Source organism: Myodes glareolus, chromosome 21 (assembly GCF_982192425.1).
Source record: "Myodes glareolus chromosome 21, mMyoGla1.1, whole genome shotgun sequence".
Classification (NCBI taxonomy): Eukaryota; Metazoa; Chordata; class Mammalia; order Rodentia; family Cricetidae; genus Myodes; species Myodes glareolus.
The window spans coordinates 32298066-32315571 of NC_142046.1; the positions used below are offsets into that span (position 1 = coordinate 32298066).

At 37.7% G+C, this 17506-nt stretch overlaps 1 protein-coding gene across 20 annotated transcripts in view; it reads left to right on the plus strand.

The window, feature by feature from the left end:
• Mbd5 (methyl-CpG binding domain protein 5) overlaps positions 1-17506 on the plus strand; it is a 348936-nt gene that overhangs the window by 282466 nt on the left and 48964 nt on the right. For all 20 annotated transcript variants that reach the window (XM_085681158.2, XM_085681157.2, XM_085681167.2 and 17 more), the window contains 4 exons: positions 711-1377; positions 4543-4645; positions 5815-5995; positions 10558-12693. In XM_085681158.2, the coding sequence (XP_085537284.1) occupies positions 1265-1377; positions 4543-4645; positions 5815-5995; positions 10558-12693 (2533 nt within the window). In that variant the 5' untranslated portion in view covers positions 711-1264. The remainder of the gene's footprint in view (positions 1-710; positions 1378-4542; positions 4646-5814; positions 5996-10557; positions 12694-17506) is intronic.

Sequence of the window (17506 nt, forward strand, 5' to 3'; positions counted from 1 at the left end):
TTTCAGACACTCAGGTACAGCATTTTTTTTTAATTTGTTAATTATGCTGTCACTAAAACGTTTTTATAAGGAACCACATGTTCCATTTTTAAAATACTAGGAGAGTATTCTTCATCCTTAATGTGGTTTCGTGGCTTCAGTGGCGTGACAGTAGTACATGTTAAACTGACCATGGAACAGGTTTTTCAGAACCTAAGTCTACCAAATGTGACATCACATTTTCCATAATACTGAGGGGTTAACGATTAGACTGTTTTTAATTTACTTATTTTGTATTTAATTGCTCTATCAAGAGCACCTATATAAGCATGCTGTACTACCACTAATCCCTGTTGTTTCTTTTTCAAATAGCACCTTGTAACATAATAAAAGAATTAGGAAAGTACACCAATATAAGGTTTTATGAAATCTTGTCTGTAAATCAACTCTCATCCCTTCAATAATACAAAGAAAATTTTCTCTTACATTTGGAAATGTATCTTTATTCCTTCTACTGTTTCCTTAAAAAAAAAACCACACTTGAAAAACTTTGAAAGAATAAAGACTAAAAACAGTTTTTTTTTCAAAAAAGCAAAACTGAATTTTACATATGATTTTGACAGCAAAGAACACAAAAGTAATCGGGTACATTTAAAAGTTTATTTTTAGATTACATGACTTCTCAACTTTCAACATTAAATTTACAGTTTACATATTTACCTATATTTCAGGCTACATTATTGGAATTCTGAAGTCATGAAAACGCCAGAGGAACCAACCTACAACACCTTGGATTCACATTGGAAAATAAAGAGAAAGCTTAAAGAATGTGGTCTATAAAGGCAGGAGGCACCTGGAGACAGTAGCCAGCTGGTAGTGTCAGAGCAGACCCGTTTCTAAACAGTCAAAGTCGTTTTAGTCCAGTATCAAGGTTCAAGAAAAAAATGTACAACTAAAAACTTTTAGCCCCTCCCTCCTCTGCTTCAGACAGGTACCAGCGTAGGCAAACTATGATTTTCCCTGGTTGAGAGTATTTGTTTTTGTCCATGTAGACCATGCCTAGGAATGAAATATTTTTTATTTAATGTAGATTAAAATGGGAAACATTTTCACGATGGCAGATTTCAAGGACTTGGTTCCAAACTGAGCCGAAGCTTCCCCATGTATTTTGTAGTCCAGGAAAACTGTGCTCTGCTGCCCCAGTTTTGAAGGCCACCATGCTCTGTACTAGAAGGATATCATCGTATTGCTGATATCTTTGGAGCGCCCCAAGCAGACACAGAAAATGAATGGAGGCAAAGAGTGTGACGGAGGAGACAAGGAAGGAGGTCTTCCAGCTATCCAGGTTCCTGTGGGTTGGCAGCGGCGCGTGGACCACAACGGCGTGCTTTACATCAGGTGAGCCCTCCACGTTCGCAGTGAAAGACTGATCTTCTCTAAGGGAACAAAATATTGACTGACAGCACCTCAACATAAACTTGAATAAATGACCTCTGTGCTAGAAATGCACAAGTATTTTTATTCTGTGCCACTTAGCAATGTAAATTCCATAGATTACTGAAGAGAATCTTTATGCATTGCATGTGTCTGTGTAAAGTTGTCTTTCTGCTTCTCTGTAGTAAGGATAAAGAAAGTACCAAGCTTTCTAAAAGAAACATATAAACAAGAATACTGTATCCATAAGAAAATGTAAACTACTAGAAATAGGTCCAATATTTCTCCATATATTAATTAAATTAAATAATTGACTCCTACATTCTTTACTTTGTAGTTTCTAATAAATAATGAAAGATTGGATACCATAAATCTTTGATATATAATTTAAAAACAGAAATTTTTCAAAGACAAATCGCATCATTATTTTCATGGTATTACTTTCAGTGTGACTTTTGCAACCTCTCTTCAACAGAATTCTTCAGTTGTACAAAAATATACACAATTGGTGGTGCATACCTATAAACTCAGCATTTAGGAGTTAGAGGTAGGAACACCCAGGGTTCAAAGCAGACTTTAGCTACATAGTCATGAACGGGATATTCTTTGCTGTGTGAACATAAAGAATTAGATGCCAGAACTCAAGAAGTCAGCTAGGTTTATTTGGTTTGGGTAAGATGTTTTTGAGTTAATTTTAATTCCAATTGAAATTCCATTGTCATGTATATTTCTTTTTTCTGAAATTTTAAAGGTTTGCTTTGATAATTGTAGTGAAGGAATAAAAGAAAATGTGAAGTTCAGCCAGTGGAAATAAAATACGCAAGTACTCATAACTAATCTTCTCAAAGTATTCCTGCTGCCAATGCTGTCTATAGATTGTCAGAAATATTTTGTTGTTAATACAACACTGCACATTACCCGTGACAGGTTTGTGTTTATGGCTGTTAAAGACTATAAAGAAAATATATATATATATATTCGGCCTGGACCAAGTGAGTCCAAAGTCTTGATAACTACTTATGAAATCACATTGCTGTGAGCAAAAATCAGGTCAAGTCCAAAACCAGATTAAAGTTTAAGAAACCACAGTTACCCTGTTCATGAGTTTGCAAGTCTTCCTAGTCATGAATGTCTGATAATCCTCTTAGCATGAGGTCTCCAAATCAAATCTGAACATCAGGAATTCTTAGAGAGGAACTTCCCAGATAAGGTAAAATTAAAATACTTTCACATTCAGACAAGCCAGCATAGATCTCATCTGTCTGGCTAAGACCAGTTGAATCTCTCTGGAGCGTCTGTGGGAAGTCAGGCCGCTTTCTGTGCCCCTTTCCCCATGCAGCTTGGTTTTCAGTGTCGCCTCCAGCTTCCCCTGCCTCCTGACACAGAGGCTAACAGAGTAAGTTTTCCACCCTTTTCCAATCCTTTAAGCTTAATCTGTGATTTAAGACATAACTATTTTTACGATAATTATTACTCCCAAAAGTTAATTAAATAGCTTTAACTGAAGGGAATACCCTAACTGGTGGTAGGAAGTATTTTTAAAATATCAGAAGCATTCTTAATAGAATTTAGGAATTCTTCACTTTAGGCTAAATTTACAAGTAAATCCCTCTAGATTGCCATCCATACACTTTAAGTAAAATATTGAGCAGTTTCTTTTTACTAAATTTACTAATTCTTCATGGGAAAAAAATCAGTATATTTTAGTGACACTTTCACTAAACTTATCAAAACTTTAAAGCCATTACTGCCCCTGTGTGCTCTGGTGAAACTCCAGTCTATAATGTGAAAAAAATTGTTATTTCATGTAATCTGAAAGACCTGACTAAGTTGAGGATGTTTGTAGGTTTCGTTTTTGTTCCGAAGTCACTTGTGTCATTTCCCATGAACACTGTATGAGCTGCATGTTAACCTAACCCCATTCAAGTGCTGCCTGTGTTTCCGTGGAGGCAGACTAGACTCCATCCAAGAGTGACCCTTCACATATGAAACAGGATATTGTTCTGGATGAATCTGACCAGGAAGATTAAGGGAAGATTTTTCTAAATAGTCTCAAATAAAATTAATCTCAAAGCATATATAAAATTCAAAACAGAGTATGCATTTATGTTGTAAAAATCAACCTATTAATAATAAAATGGACTAAGATGCAAATTCTGTTTTTAATTAATCCCCTAATGTAAGTAAGTAGTACAGACTTATCCTTTCATCTGACTTAATACCTCCTGTGTAGACCTGAAACTGATCCATGCTCACTTATTTGAGTGACTCCAGAACCTGGGCCTGTGACCTACACAGCTCTAAGTTTATGACTACCTAACACTCCATTTCTTCCAGAGTTCACCTTCTTCTGTCAGTTCTGCCTAGTACCTCCCTCCCTTTCTGTACAGTCTTTCTGTTGGGTAGAATTTGAAGTAGATTACACTTCTTTACACACTGAGGGCCTGGGAAGACACCTGCCTGGAGGTTCTTCCGTCTCACAGAATCAAGTAGTAGACATAGGAGGAAGGTGTCACCTCCTTTTTTTTGTACTTTATAACTTTCTGCTTTGAACCTTTTCATGTCGCAGTTTCACTTCCTCCCCAAGGAGCTTAAAGCGAACCTAGGGGTTCGAATAAATAGCATTGCTGTATATAATTTTTGTTGTTTCTTTCTTTCTTTCTTTTTTTCAAGACAGGTTTTCTCTGTGTAGCCCTGGCTGTCCTGAAACTCACACTGGAGACCAGGCTGGCCTCAAACTCATAGCCTGCCTCTACTTCCCAGGTGCTGAGACTAAAGGCGTACACCACCACTACCCAGCATACTTGACGTATTTTTCTTCTTTCTTTCTTACCTGTTTATGTCCTTTCTTAAGAATAGAATTCCATCTTTGATCTATTCCTGGTTTTCAAAATGCTTTCTTTCATCTTCTATGAATATATGTATTTTTCTGAGAAATGTTTCTGTTCGAAAGAAAGAGATAGTGTTAAAGTCTATAATTTAGTAGCTAACATAATATTGGCAAAGAAAATGTTTTTCCTTAGTAGGAAAATATTATCTTGTGAAGGGATAATAAGTTTATAAACTGTACTTTTATATAGTATGTGTCATCAAAATTATTTCCTGACTTTTTTTAAACTATTTTTACAGTCCCAGTGGGTCTTTGTTATCTTGCTTGGAGCAGGTTAAAACATACCTGCTTACTGATGGAACATGCAAGTGTGGCTTGGAATGTCCTCTTATTCTTCCCAAGGTAACCGTCATAATTGAGTGTAGCAGTGTTTTTCTTTGGGTTGTGGTTTTGGCTTTTGTTTGGTTGTAGATATTTTATATCTTTGCTTTTCTCGTTTGGTGCCTTACTTTTATATTATTTTCTATTCTTTAATTTATTGTAATTATTTTATTAAACATTGGATTGCTTAAAGGTTTAAAGGAATGGTTTTCATTTTCAGAGGTGCCACCGTGACTGTTTCATGGTGCCCTTGTTTAGGGAGCAGCACGGTCATTCGCTGCTGTGGCTGCTCAACTCTGAACTTTCTTCTTAGCACTGGTATCCGTAAAGCTGCCACAGATACTCTTAAAATCACAGAGTTCGTCTCTAATAGCAAAAATAGGGAGTCGCCTTACTGCTTTACAAAGTAAAAAACAAAGTTATTTAAAAGGGTGAATATTTCATATGAAAATAGGCAATTATTCTCTGAAATGTGTATTTGCTACTAATTTTTAAACTAAAGTTTAATAAACACCTTTTCTTTTTTGTATGTTACCATATTTTAACTACTGGGTTGCCTCAACTGGCATTGGTGGGAGAAGAGATGCCTGGTCTTGCTGCAGTTTGATGTGCCAGGGCTGACCGGTGTACATAGGAGGGGGAGGGCTGGGGGAGGGGAAGCTTTGATCAGACTGGGGATAATTAATTAAATTAATAAATTTGGAGAGATTTATATGGTAAATAAGAATTTTTAACGTATAGTAGATTTTTAGATCACTGAGGCAGAAATATTAATATAGCAATAAAAATAAGCAACAGAGAAGGTAAGCATGTAGGGATGTTGTAGCAAAAATCAGACTATAGGATGCTGTGGCTTTTCATGTTTTTCACTGTGTGCACCACTTGTTTCTTTGCTGTTATGCTGTCAGGAGGTGTCAAAATCAGAGATATTATCAGATAGTATACCCTTTCCTATGTTTAATTAGCTTAGCTATCATAAAATGTGTATAATTTTCATTGTCTCAAAAATATTATTTGGCCAGAAATATTTTTGCGTTATGTAAAGTTGTTTTTCTTCCATTTCAAAGCTCAAAGATTTAATTCCTATTCACAGCTTAATCTAGGTACAGCATTTCTCTTTGTAACAAGAAGGCTTTTTATGAAATATTTTCATGGACCTCCTATAAGCAGATGCTGTGGGTTTTTTCCAGGTGTTTAATTTTGACCCTGGAGCTGCAGTGAAGCAGAGAACTGCAGAAGATGTTAAAGCGGACGAAGATGTCACAAAGCTTTGCATCCACAAGAGGAAGATCATCGCGGTGGCCACACTCCATAAAAGCATGGAGGCCCCACACCCTTCTCTGGTGCTCACCAGCCCTGGAGGAGGAACAAGTATGTCACATGACTGTAGGGTTGGACGATCTCTCTGACTCACTTTGCCAGGGATTTCCCAGGCCATAGTTTGAACATCCACAGTTGTGTGTGTTCTGTCATTTTTATCTGAAAAATTACTGTGGATATATTTCTCAAATTTTCTTATAGCATGCAGTAACACAATCAAAATCAATTCTAATCAGCAAATTAAAATTCTTTTTAAGTGCCTACAGACAAGCTAACAGAGAAAAAGGCTACATTGTTTCGTAAGAAAACATCCACTTACATAGGGCTAGGTATTAATGGATAAGATCAAGTCCCAAATATAGCTTAGCAATATTCTTAAAGGTTTTTTCTTTCTATATTTTATTTTATTATTAGCCTTTAGAAGTTTGTTTGTTTTCTAATGAAAGACAGAAAGCCAGTGGATCCAGAAGGAAGGGAGGAGCTAGGAGGAGCAGAGCTGTGGGAAACTGGAGTCAGGTTATATTATTTGAGAAAGTCCATTTCCAATCACAGGTAAATAAAAAGAAATTAGCCATGTTAGTTACTTAGTCATGATAGCTGTTTATTAAGCACCTACTCAAGTACAAATCACTTGGCCCAGAAATTTTTATGATATGCTCCCAATACAAACACATACACACATTCTTTTTTAAGTAAAAATTTTAATACAGTTGCTTATTGAAGTGTGTCCATGTATGCATGCACATAGATGGGCCTTTACCCATTGAGCTGCCTCACTAGCCCTGACACTGCCCCCTGGGACAAATTGCAGAGTCACAGGGAAGTGCCAGGGAGTTTGCTGAATTCCCATCTGCTGTTAAGTTTGATTGCCCACATTGGACACAAATATTTTTCCTAACATCAAGTGTTCCATGATGAGGAAGGCTATGTCATCTGAATGTAGAAATAAAGGACATTCCTTTATGACACCACAATCCAGTGCTACTGGTAAAATTCCATGAGCTAACATGTAGTCTATGTTAAAGTTCCTTTTACTCTCCTACTAATATCCCTCCCAGCTTCTTTAAAAGTTCATTCCTTTTTTAGAATCTAGAATATAATCAGATATTGTGCACTATAATAAGCTTTTACTTACCTTTAATCTTCAGTTCCCCAGTGTGTGTCAATCTTTCATGACACTGACATCTGAAGGCACAAAGGCTAGCCTTGCAGAGTGTTCCTCGTCTCGATTTCTTCATTGCTTCCTCACATTACATTTATGCTCAGTTTGGTGGAAATGATGTTATATCTTCATCAAAAAGCACACAATGTCAGCTAATCCTGTGTTGATAGCATTACTTGCTTAAGATTGTGTCCATTCGATTTTTCCACTGTTAAGGTAATTTCCCCGGTTCAGGTATTTTTCCCTTAATGATGAACTTGTACTCTATGGGATGACTTGAAGCTGAGGAACTTCTGCTCATAGCACTTATGTGAACTCCCTTCAAAACAGCACAACCTATCTAACATTTAAACAGTAACTCTAAATGGATGCAGCTGAGCTCCCAAGTGTTTGCTTAATGGACATTTGATGCTGTTCCACAGAATTCTGAAAAATGTCATCATGATGTATGTAACCTATAATAATTATCCCAGACTTAGTAACAGAACTCAAAAACTAGGACTCAGAATCAGAACCAGCTTTGAAAAATAATGCAGACATGAAAGGAACTGAAACTTTATTTCCATCATTAGTGTACCATAATTATTGGATGATGCGGAAAATAACCTGAGTTGAGTAGAAGAGTAAATAATAATAAGTGAACTGGGACCAAACCATTGAGAGCCCTGAATACAAGAACATAAGCACATCACACACATCATTGAAAGGACTGAGGAAAGAGTGCAAGGAAGAGAAATTGGCCTTTAGTTGTTGTTGGCACAGAGCTGCTGTCCGGTAGCCCGCTAACTCTAATCAAGGGATAATTGAAAGAACTGCTCCACTGGGGCAGGTGAGGAAAAAAACCTTTCATGGAGCTTATTTCTTAACAAGTCTAGTTTTTAAAATATAAATTGACTCTAACGTTGTAAAAGTATATTTGATAGCAATAAATTATTTAAAATTCACCGTTGCTCTTCCACCTTAGTGTGGCTATTATCACTGTGCAAGTATATGGCACATGTGTTATATATGTTCTATTTTGTTAGTATTTATTTATTTTATATGCGTTTACCTGCATCTAAGTATGTGCTCAAATATCTGATCTCCTGGAACTAGAGTTACAGGTGGTTGTGAGCTGCTATGTGGTTGCTAGGAAGTCAACCCAGTCCTCTGTAAGAATAGCAAGTGTTGCTAACCACTGAGCTTTCTCCAGCCCACACTGCACTTAACTGTGCTGATCCTATATGCCTTATATCACAACATATTCCATTCTCCACAGTCTGCCCTGTTGCTCTAAAGACCCAGCAGAGTCTGGATCTAGGTCTTTTTGCTGTACCTCTCCATACAAGTTTAGTTCTTGAAATTAAAGATACAATGAGAATATGTCCCATCTCCTTTTAGAATGGTGTGTGTTGTTGAATTAAGTGTACTGCTTTACTAGCTACAGACTGTTATCATAAACTGAGGCAGTTTTCACCTCCCTCTAGCATAAATATTACCTTAGTTGCCCATATGCTCTTTTAAATATTCTGTTTGAATACACTTGGCAGCACCTGACAAGTGCCAAGCTTTTGCCCTTGCTAACTGCCCTTAGCCCCGTATTTCAGCATGAGCCTGACTCTTGTTTGTCTCCTGCTGTCTTAAAGATAGTAACAATTTATCCTCAGGGATAGAAGAAATCCTTTCTAAATCATAGCTATTGTATAAATACTCTTCGCTGAATATTAAAAAATGTCACTACTGTCATATCTGAATCATGGAACTATAGATAATATATTGATAACTAGAAAATTTGCAGACAGGTGACTCATTACTATATAGAATATAGTCAATGATCTTGGTACAACATTAACCTTAGTCTCACTGTACACCAAGTACAATGTTTTGATATCTTAATTTGTGATTTCTTTAATTAAAAACCTTTAATAGTTCCATCTTTAACAAGAAATTTATTCTCAGTTCCATGTATCTTCTGTCCTCTGTTATGTTGTTGAGTCCAAACATTATTATTCTTTCAAAGAACATCTACCATGCTATAATCAGAAAATCTGCGTATTCCAAGGGGGAAGGGGACACATGTTCACTCCTTTCTTTGTCCTGGCATCTGTGCCCGCCAGGTTGAGAAATGCTGTCTTAGAAGTTGGTATATGATTTGACCTGTATACTCTCTTGCAAATAGTAGAAGTTGATTCATTTTAAGTGTGTAATTATCCCTTTAAGTATATCTCTGATTGCAAATGAATCTAAGTATAATTGCTAATACGCTTTTAAGTCTCAAAATAGATATGGCAAATCCGTGGTATGATTGGTGCCACTTTCATCGCCTTTGCCTTAATAAACTTTCTGGCATTTTCTCATAGAGTCCAGCTACAGCAGCATTCTTTTCAACACAGCTCTCTAAGCAGCCAATACAAATTCATGGGAATTAGCATAGGAGAATATTATTCGGCTTTTTTGTTTTAGAAGGTGCAAATTTATATAATATGTAACTCTCCTTCTGGCCTTAAAAAAAATTAAACCTTGAATTCTGCCATGATAGGCTGAAAATTCTGTATGATAAGCCAGCTTCCTTTTGTTGCCCGTATTCTGTCTGATCTCCAAGGAACTGAAGGGATTCCAGGATGGAGAAGTAAACTGATGCAGAAAGGGAATACTCAATTGCAGCCCAGTGCCGAAGACCCTAACACCCAACTAAATTTTAGATGTGAAGTCTGTCCTTATAAAAGGATTGTGAGATTTTACCTAAGCTTGCAGACTAAAACTATCTTTACAATAAGAACCAATTAAGAAATTGTGTTATACAGTATTTTGGAGATGATTGGAAGCTAAGTATGATTGTATCACTACATATATTCTTGCTATCTTTCCATTAGAGAGAACTGTAACTTCATTCACTCGAATCACAGAAATTAAGAGCTTACTCTTACAGTGACAATTTGGGGATAGGGAACTATTACCATAGCGTCTGAGGAGGTGTCAGTCAAGTAATCGAAACAATAACAGAGTAACGCATTGTCTTGTAGAAATAGCAATTTGTTTAAATAATGTAAGAAAAAGTGCCAAAGAGATTACAACTTTCGATTATGACTGAAAATTTACAAATTCAGCAAAACAGTAACAGCGCCATCACCATCTGGGCTGTCAGTTTTGATTTTGCAAATTCTAAATATTAAAATGGCTACTGTGAGTCTGTGCTGAACGTTATGCCCATGCTTTCCTAAGAAACAAGGAGTAAACAAGTGTGACAGTTATCAAGAACCTTCCGTGAACTAATGGTGAATCATGTACTTTGTTTAAAGTTTAATATAGCTTATAGAAGTTTTTTAATTACGTAGTATCACAGCTTTTGTTCATAAATTTGCATTCCCGGGTGTCCTTGTCTCACCCTCTTAAATTTTCTCTTTTCCTTTCTTTTTCCCAACACAAAATGATTGAGACAATTAACAGAATTGTTTTTTCTCTTTCACATCAGATGCATCTCCAGTAGCACCTTCACGGGCGGCAGCTCCAAGATCAGTAAGAAACAAGTCTCACGAAGGAATTACAAATTCTGCAATGCCTGAATGTAAGAATCCTTTCAAGTTAATGACTGGATCAGCAAATGCCATGGGAAGACTATATGTGCAAGACCTGCCTGGAAGCCAGCAGCAAGAACTCCACCCTGTCTACCCCCGGCAGAGATTGGGCAGCAGTGAGCATGGACAGAAATCTCCATTTCGTGGCAGCCATGGAGGCCTACCCAGCCCAGCATCATCAGGTTCCCAGATCTATGGAGATGGCTCAATCTCTCCAAGGACTGACCCACTTGGAAGCCCTGATGTCTTCACAAGAAATAACCCTGGTTTTCATGGAGCTCCCAATTCCAGTCCTATTCACCTGAATAGGACTCCTCTTTCTCCACCTTCAGTAATGCTACATGGTTCTCCCGTGCAGTCATCCTGTGCAATGGCTGGAAGAACTAATATACCTCTTTCCCCAACCTTGACTACAAAGAGTCCAGTAATGAAAAAACCAATGTGTAATTTTTCAACTAATATGGAAATACCACGAGCAATGTTCCACCACAAACCACCCCAAGGCCCACCTCCCCCTCCTCCACCTTCTTGTGCTCTTCAGAAAAAGCCATTAACATCTGAGAAAGATCCACTTGGCATTCTTGACCCTATTCCTAGTAAACCAGTGAATCAGAACCCTATTATCATTAATTCAACCAGTTTCCATTCAAATGTCCACTCTCAGGTACCTGTGATGAATGTAAGCATGCCTCCTGCTGTTGTTCCTTTGCCAAGTAATCTCCCTTTGCCAACTGTAAAACCTGGTCATATGAATCATGGGAGTCATGTACAAAGAATTCAGCATTCAGCTTCAACCTCCCTGTCCCCTTCTCCAGTGACATCCCCAGTGCACATGATGGGGACTGGAATTGGAAGGATTGAGGCATCGCCCCAAAGATCACGCTCATCTTCCACATCATCAGATCATGGAAATTTCATGATGCCACCTGTAGGACCCCAGGCCACTTGTAGTGGCATAAAGGTTCCACCTAGGTCACCAAGGTCAACAATAGGTTCCCCAAGGCCATCAATGCCATCAAGCCCTTCTACCAAGTCTGATGGACATCATCAGTACAAGGATATCCCTAACCCATTAATTGCTGGAATGAGTAATGTACTTAATACCCCAAGCAGTGCAGCTTTTCCTGCTGCATCTGCCGGAAATGGTTCTGTAAAGAGTCAGCCTGGTTTGCTGGGAATGCCTTTAAATCAGATCTTGAACCAGCACAATGCTGCCTCCTTTCCAGCAAGTAGTTTACTCTCAGCAGCAGCCAAAGCACAGCTAGCAAATCAAAACAAACTTGCTGGTAACAACAGTAGCAGCAGTAACAACTCTGGAGCTGTTGCCAGCAGTGGCAACACTGAAGGACATAGCACTTTAAACACCATGTTCCCTCCAACTGCCAACATGCTTCTCCCTACAGGTGAAGGTCAAAGTGGTCGAGCAGCACTAAGAGATAAGTTGATGTCTCAGCAAAAAGACTCGTTACGGAAAAGAAAACAGCCACCTACCACAGTGTTGAGTTTGCTCAGACAGTCTCAAATGGATAGTTCTGCAGTTCCTAAACCTGGACCCGACTTGCTAAGGAAGCAGGGGCAGGGGTCATTTCCCATAAGTTCAATGTCTCAGTTACTACAGTCTATGAGTTGTCAAAGCTCTCATTTGAGTAGCAATAGTACCCCGGGTTGTGGGGGATCGAATACTGCTTTGCCTTGCTCTGCTAACCAGCTGCATTTTCCAGATCCTAATCTGAATTCCAGTGTTCTTCAGAACTCACTGACACAGAGCATACCTTTAAGAGGGGAAGCCGTGCACTGCCACAATGCAAACACTAACTTTGTTCACAGTAACAGCCCAGTCCCCAACCACCATCTTGCAGGTTTAATAAATCAGATTCAGGCTAGTGGGAACTGTGGGATGCTCAGTCAGTCGGGCGTGGCTTTAGGAAACTCATTACATCCCAATGCACCTCAGTCAAGAATTGCAGCGTCCTCCACTCCAGTGATACCAAACAGCGTTGTTAGCAGCTATAATCAAACAAGTTCTGAAGCAGGTATGATTTTACTAGAAAAAAGTACCCAAAGGTACTAAAGTTTTCTACAGTTTTTAAATTTTTGTACCAAAATATTTATTATGATAAGAAATGTTCCTTTCCCCATTGTGAAGATTCTCACTTCTTTGGTATTTATAATGCTATTTACAGAATGTTAGGGCCTTGTCTTTTGGAAAGGATGCCAGCTAAGAGGATTCCATGTGTTTTGTCATTTGTTGTCCATCTGTGTCATTTTGAATATTGTTTGACTTTCAATTGGTTTCATAACCATTGGACTGTACACTGCAAAAGAAGCCATAGAAGGCAAGGTTTCCTGCTTCATCAGATGTGTCCTTGGTCTTCACCAATATAAAAGTTGTTTACCCAGCTTTAATTTGTATACAGGTAAATGAAGCTTGCCTTGGAAAATACAAAAAGGGGGATTTTATTTTTTATTGCTGCTCAACAGAAATAGGAAAATAGATAGGAAAGGGTCACTAGAGGTTGTGTGAAGTAAGAAGCTCTCTTCCAATATGTTTCTTACCGTAGTTTGCTTTCTTTTATTATTTGTTCAAGAAAATTCAAGCATGAATATGGATACTTCCTTTTTAAAACAAAAAATTAATAATCTAAATTTTTTAATAAAATAAGGCTTTAAAACCTGATTGCCAGAATTTTTTATCATAGAATTGCTTTATTTTTTCTCAAACTAAACTATATTTTTAGCATCAGTATTAAGGTTTTGAACCCAAATTAAGTATAAATCTTCATCCACTATTAAGGCAAATTTAAGCAAAAAATCGACACATTAGAAGAAAAGAACTATGCTTTTGCACAATAAAATCCTTAGAAATTGTTATCTAAGAAAACTATCCTAGAACACTAGAGAGGTGAACTAATTCACGCAGCATAAAGTTGGTCCTGGAAACAGTAGAGAAAACCCTTGAAACCCATCACTGACGATTCCGGTCTTGTAGGAAGCAAAAAGGAGGAGATAAAAGGTGATCGCGGGGACACTAGCATTTGTATTAAAACTAAACTGGGGTTGGAAATATAGCTCAGTGGTCGTTCTTTGTCCGACATACACAAGACCCTGAGTTCAATTCCAAGCCCCATAGAATAAACTCCAGATTGCTGGGACTGGTGGGGAAACCGCTGACACCTTTGCTGATGTCACCATGTAGATGTAGACAGGCTTCATTATGCCACTGTGCGGGAAGAGTGCTCTCATTCACATGTCTGGGAAGGTAACGTCAAGTGTGCGCTTTCCTGGTGTTGCCACCTTACACTGCCATCCTTCACAGTTTGTGTTTTGTGTTGTTTTGATGTCAGTATTTGATTAAGAATTGTACAATGATCTTTGGTGTTTAAAAAAGAATGCAGGCTTAAAAGATAATTTGAAACAAGTAGTGCCTTCCCGATATTCTTAATTTAAGGACTCTGGTGAAAGTATGTGTTTAGCAGGATGATTAAAGGGTACATAAGGGGCTTCCAACTTTTCACTGACTCATGCTGTCTTAGCTAATATTGTACAAATAAAAGTTTAATATATGCACTTAGAAATTAAAACATCAAGTTCATACGTGTTTCAAGATGTACCATATTTATTGAGCATGCCTCAGTCATTTTGCTGAAGCCTTGTTAGTCTCATTTATTATTTAGTTTTGATATTCTTTACCATAGTTTGCTTCATGTCAGGTCTGTGTTCATATGTGCAAATGTATGTGTTTCAATGATGATGTATTTCAATGTTTCTATTATGGAAAAGACCTACATTTATTTATATTTTTGTTTTTTCTGATTGTCAAGTTTAGATTTATTTTATAGAGCCTCAGTCATTTATTTTTCTTGTTCCATATATCCATATAAACATTTATCCGTATAACCTAGATTGCTATTGCTGGGGGTATCAAGGCACATGGACTGCAAATTTATTAATATAAGAAAGGCTTAACATATGAGTAACTCAAAGACTAATGACAGATGTCGGGCAGTGTGATGGATGTGACTGAGCATGTGTAGGTTAACAAAACATATACAAGGTAAAAATCTAGGTCAGTTAAGAATTTGAAAACATTAGACCTAATTAAATTAAATAAATAATAATTACTATGTAGATCTTATTGCAGCTGGTTATGAAGATGAGTTGATTTACTGATGAACTCCTTTAGAGAGATAATATTGAGAAGGACTTTACCCCCATAACTCTTTTTGTTATGAAGCACATTATGTCAACTGAATGTGCTATCATACTTGCCTAGCGTAAATACCTGTTTAAACTGATACTTGTTCTTTCATTAGTACTCATTGAGCAGTGAGGCTGGGCATTCAGAATGAGGCATCAGAAGATAGTACAGCTTTCTCTGTAAGAGTAAAGAAAAAACACCTTTTGGTCTTTTGATGTTGTTTCGAGGTAAGGTACATAGCTCAAGCTGACCTCAAACTTATGATCTTCCTGTCTCAGCCTCCTGAATTCAGGGATTGAAAGCATGTGCTAGCATATTTTATTTGTGAAATGCTGCGTTAGCTATCATGGATTACCTGTTGTGTGCCAAGTGCTCCACTCATTCATGGTCTGTACGGTTGTCCATAGTATAAAGTGTTGTCTTCATTTTACAGGTGGAAAACTTGAACCTCAGAGAACCTCGCTATCCAAAACCCTATGACTAAGCCAGGATTAGAACTCAGGTTTATCTGATCCTGAAATACCACCTTCCCAGCTACACAAGTTCATCTGAATTGTTTAGTCTCCAGAAATACTGTTTTCCTTTTCAAATAGCACACTAAGTCATATGACAATCCACATATGTGTATTTTTAATATTCTTTTTGATAAAGGCCTGTTCTTTTTGCCTTCTGTCTTTGGAGTCTGATATCATAGAACACAGGATTAGAATGTTTTTGTCAGTACAGATGAGCTGTTCAAAATATCAAGAGAATTCCCCACATATGTGAACCACATTAGGAGACCTTCCTGACTGACAAAGGAATAGGTCCCTGTGGGTGATGTTTCTGTGGACCTCTGAAGCAGTACAGTGCCAGTTATTCCCTTCTTGCGTGGCTTCATGGTGCAGGAGCAGACAGCTAGGAAGCATGGTCCAGCTTTTCTTTCCCAACAAAATCTAAGCACAGCTCAGGTGACCTACCCACCCCAGTGCCTTGTCCAGTCTTTAAACAGCAGGTCAGAAATATGACATGAAGACATTAAGAAATGACTTGTTCTCATGTTTAACTCAGTAGGTAACTAATTTTCAAAATCTCATTATCATTCTGTGTCTGTGATGTGGGGAAGGGGTGCATGTGCCATAGCACATGTGTTAAAGTCAAAGATAACTCGGACAAAGTCTGCCCTCTACTTCCACCTTTGTGTGGATTGAATGTGGCTAAGCCTACATGGCAGTTGCCTTTACCCCCCTGACCACCTCTCTAACCCCTCAAAATCTCCTTTAAGGAGGATCATTTTATCTTTAAAAACTAAGAATATTAGTTTGCAAGCCAATATGTGAATTCATTATTCACATTTTTAAGTATGGAGTTCAGTTATAGGAATTACATGCAAAGAGTGTGGCGAATATATATATAAAAATACTAAATTTCTTTATTCTAAAATCTTAAGGCTATGTGTTTTATTAATTCTATTGAGTGTTTTAAAGTTTCCTTTCCATGAATGCTTCTAAATATTCTATACTGAAGTGTGTGCAAGTGTTTCTTTTGAATATTGAATTGCAAGGCAAGCCTAATATTTCCATTGAAGACTTTTTAGTTCATAACAGTAAGATTTTTGGTGATATACTTAAATGATCAAACAGTGTTCTGGTGGATCTGGAAACCAGACCTCAAAATCCCTAGACCTCAGCCAGTGCAGTCACACAGTGCCAAACACACTGTTCTAGAAATACATAAGCAGTGGACATATACAATAAATGCCAGGGGCCTGGGAGATGGCTTTGTCAGTGAAATGTTTGCTGTGCAAGCAAGGGACCTGAGTTTGGATCCCCAGCACCCTTGTAAGGAGCCATACGTGGTGGCACAGCCCTATAATCCTAGTGTGGGAAACAGAGGCAGAAGGACCTGGGACTTGGTGACCAGCTAATCTTTTACATTGGTAAGCCTCAGGTTTCATGGGAGACCCCATTTCAGAAAGCACTGTGAAGAACAATAAAGGAAAATAGCTCACACTGGCCTCACCTCCACATGTGTTCTCCTGCACACACCCACTCATACCACACATATCACATGGACACAAAATTTTCAACTTTTTAAAAAAGAAAATTTACCACCTAAGTGTGGTGTTCTGGTTTAGAGGGGGTCAAAAGTCAAATGTCCTCGACCAGCAAACTTTAAGTAGGCCCACATCTGCTTACCAAATAACAGAAGCAACTGTACCAAACACAGGTCCTGCCTACATCCACATAACTAGTCCCTCCCTTCGTCCTGTACACATGTACAAACAGAGGGATTTAAATTATTGTATGAACATACTTAATAGCAACCTTCCTGTTTCCATATGGTAATTCCCTTAAACTCTTTTAACTATAAAATACTCTTTTTCCGAATAAGAAACAATCAACTCAACTACATGAAATTATAATGCTCTGAGGGAAAGGAGTGTTGTGTTTGTGACAGAAGAGAAACTAACACATTTATTTGCCTTAATTCTTAATTCTATGCATCAACTCGTCAGGATATAAATAAACCTATGAATAAATACATGTTCATGAGTATTTTACGTATGTAAGTGTGTATGTATATTTTTACTGCAAATGAAAATGTTTCACTCAGCACAAAATACATTTGAAACTCAGGACAGCTAATAGAATGGTAGGTATGAGGCG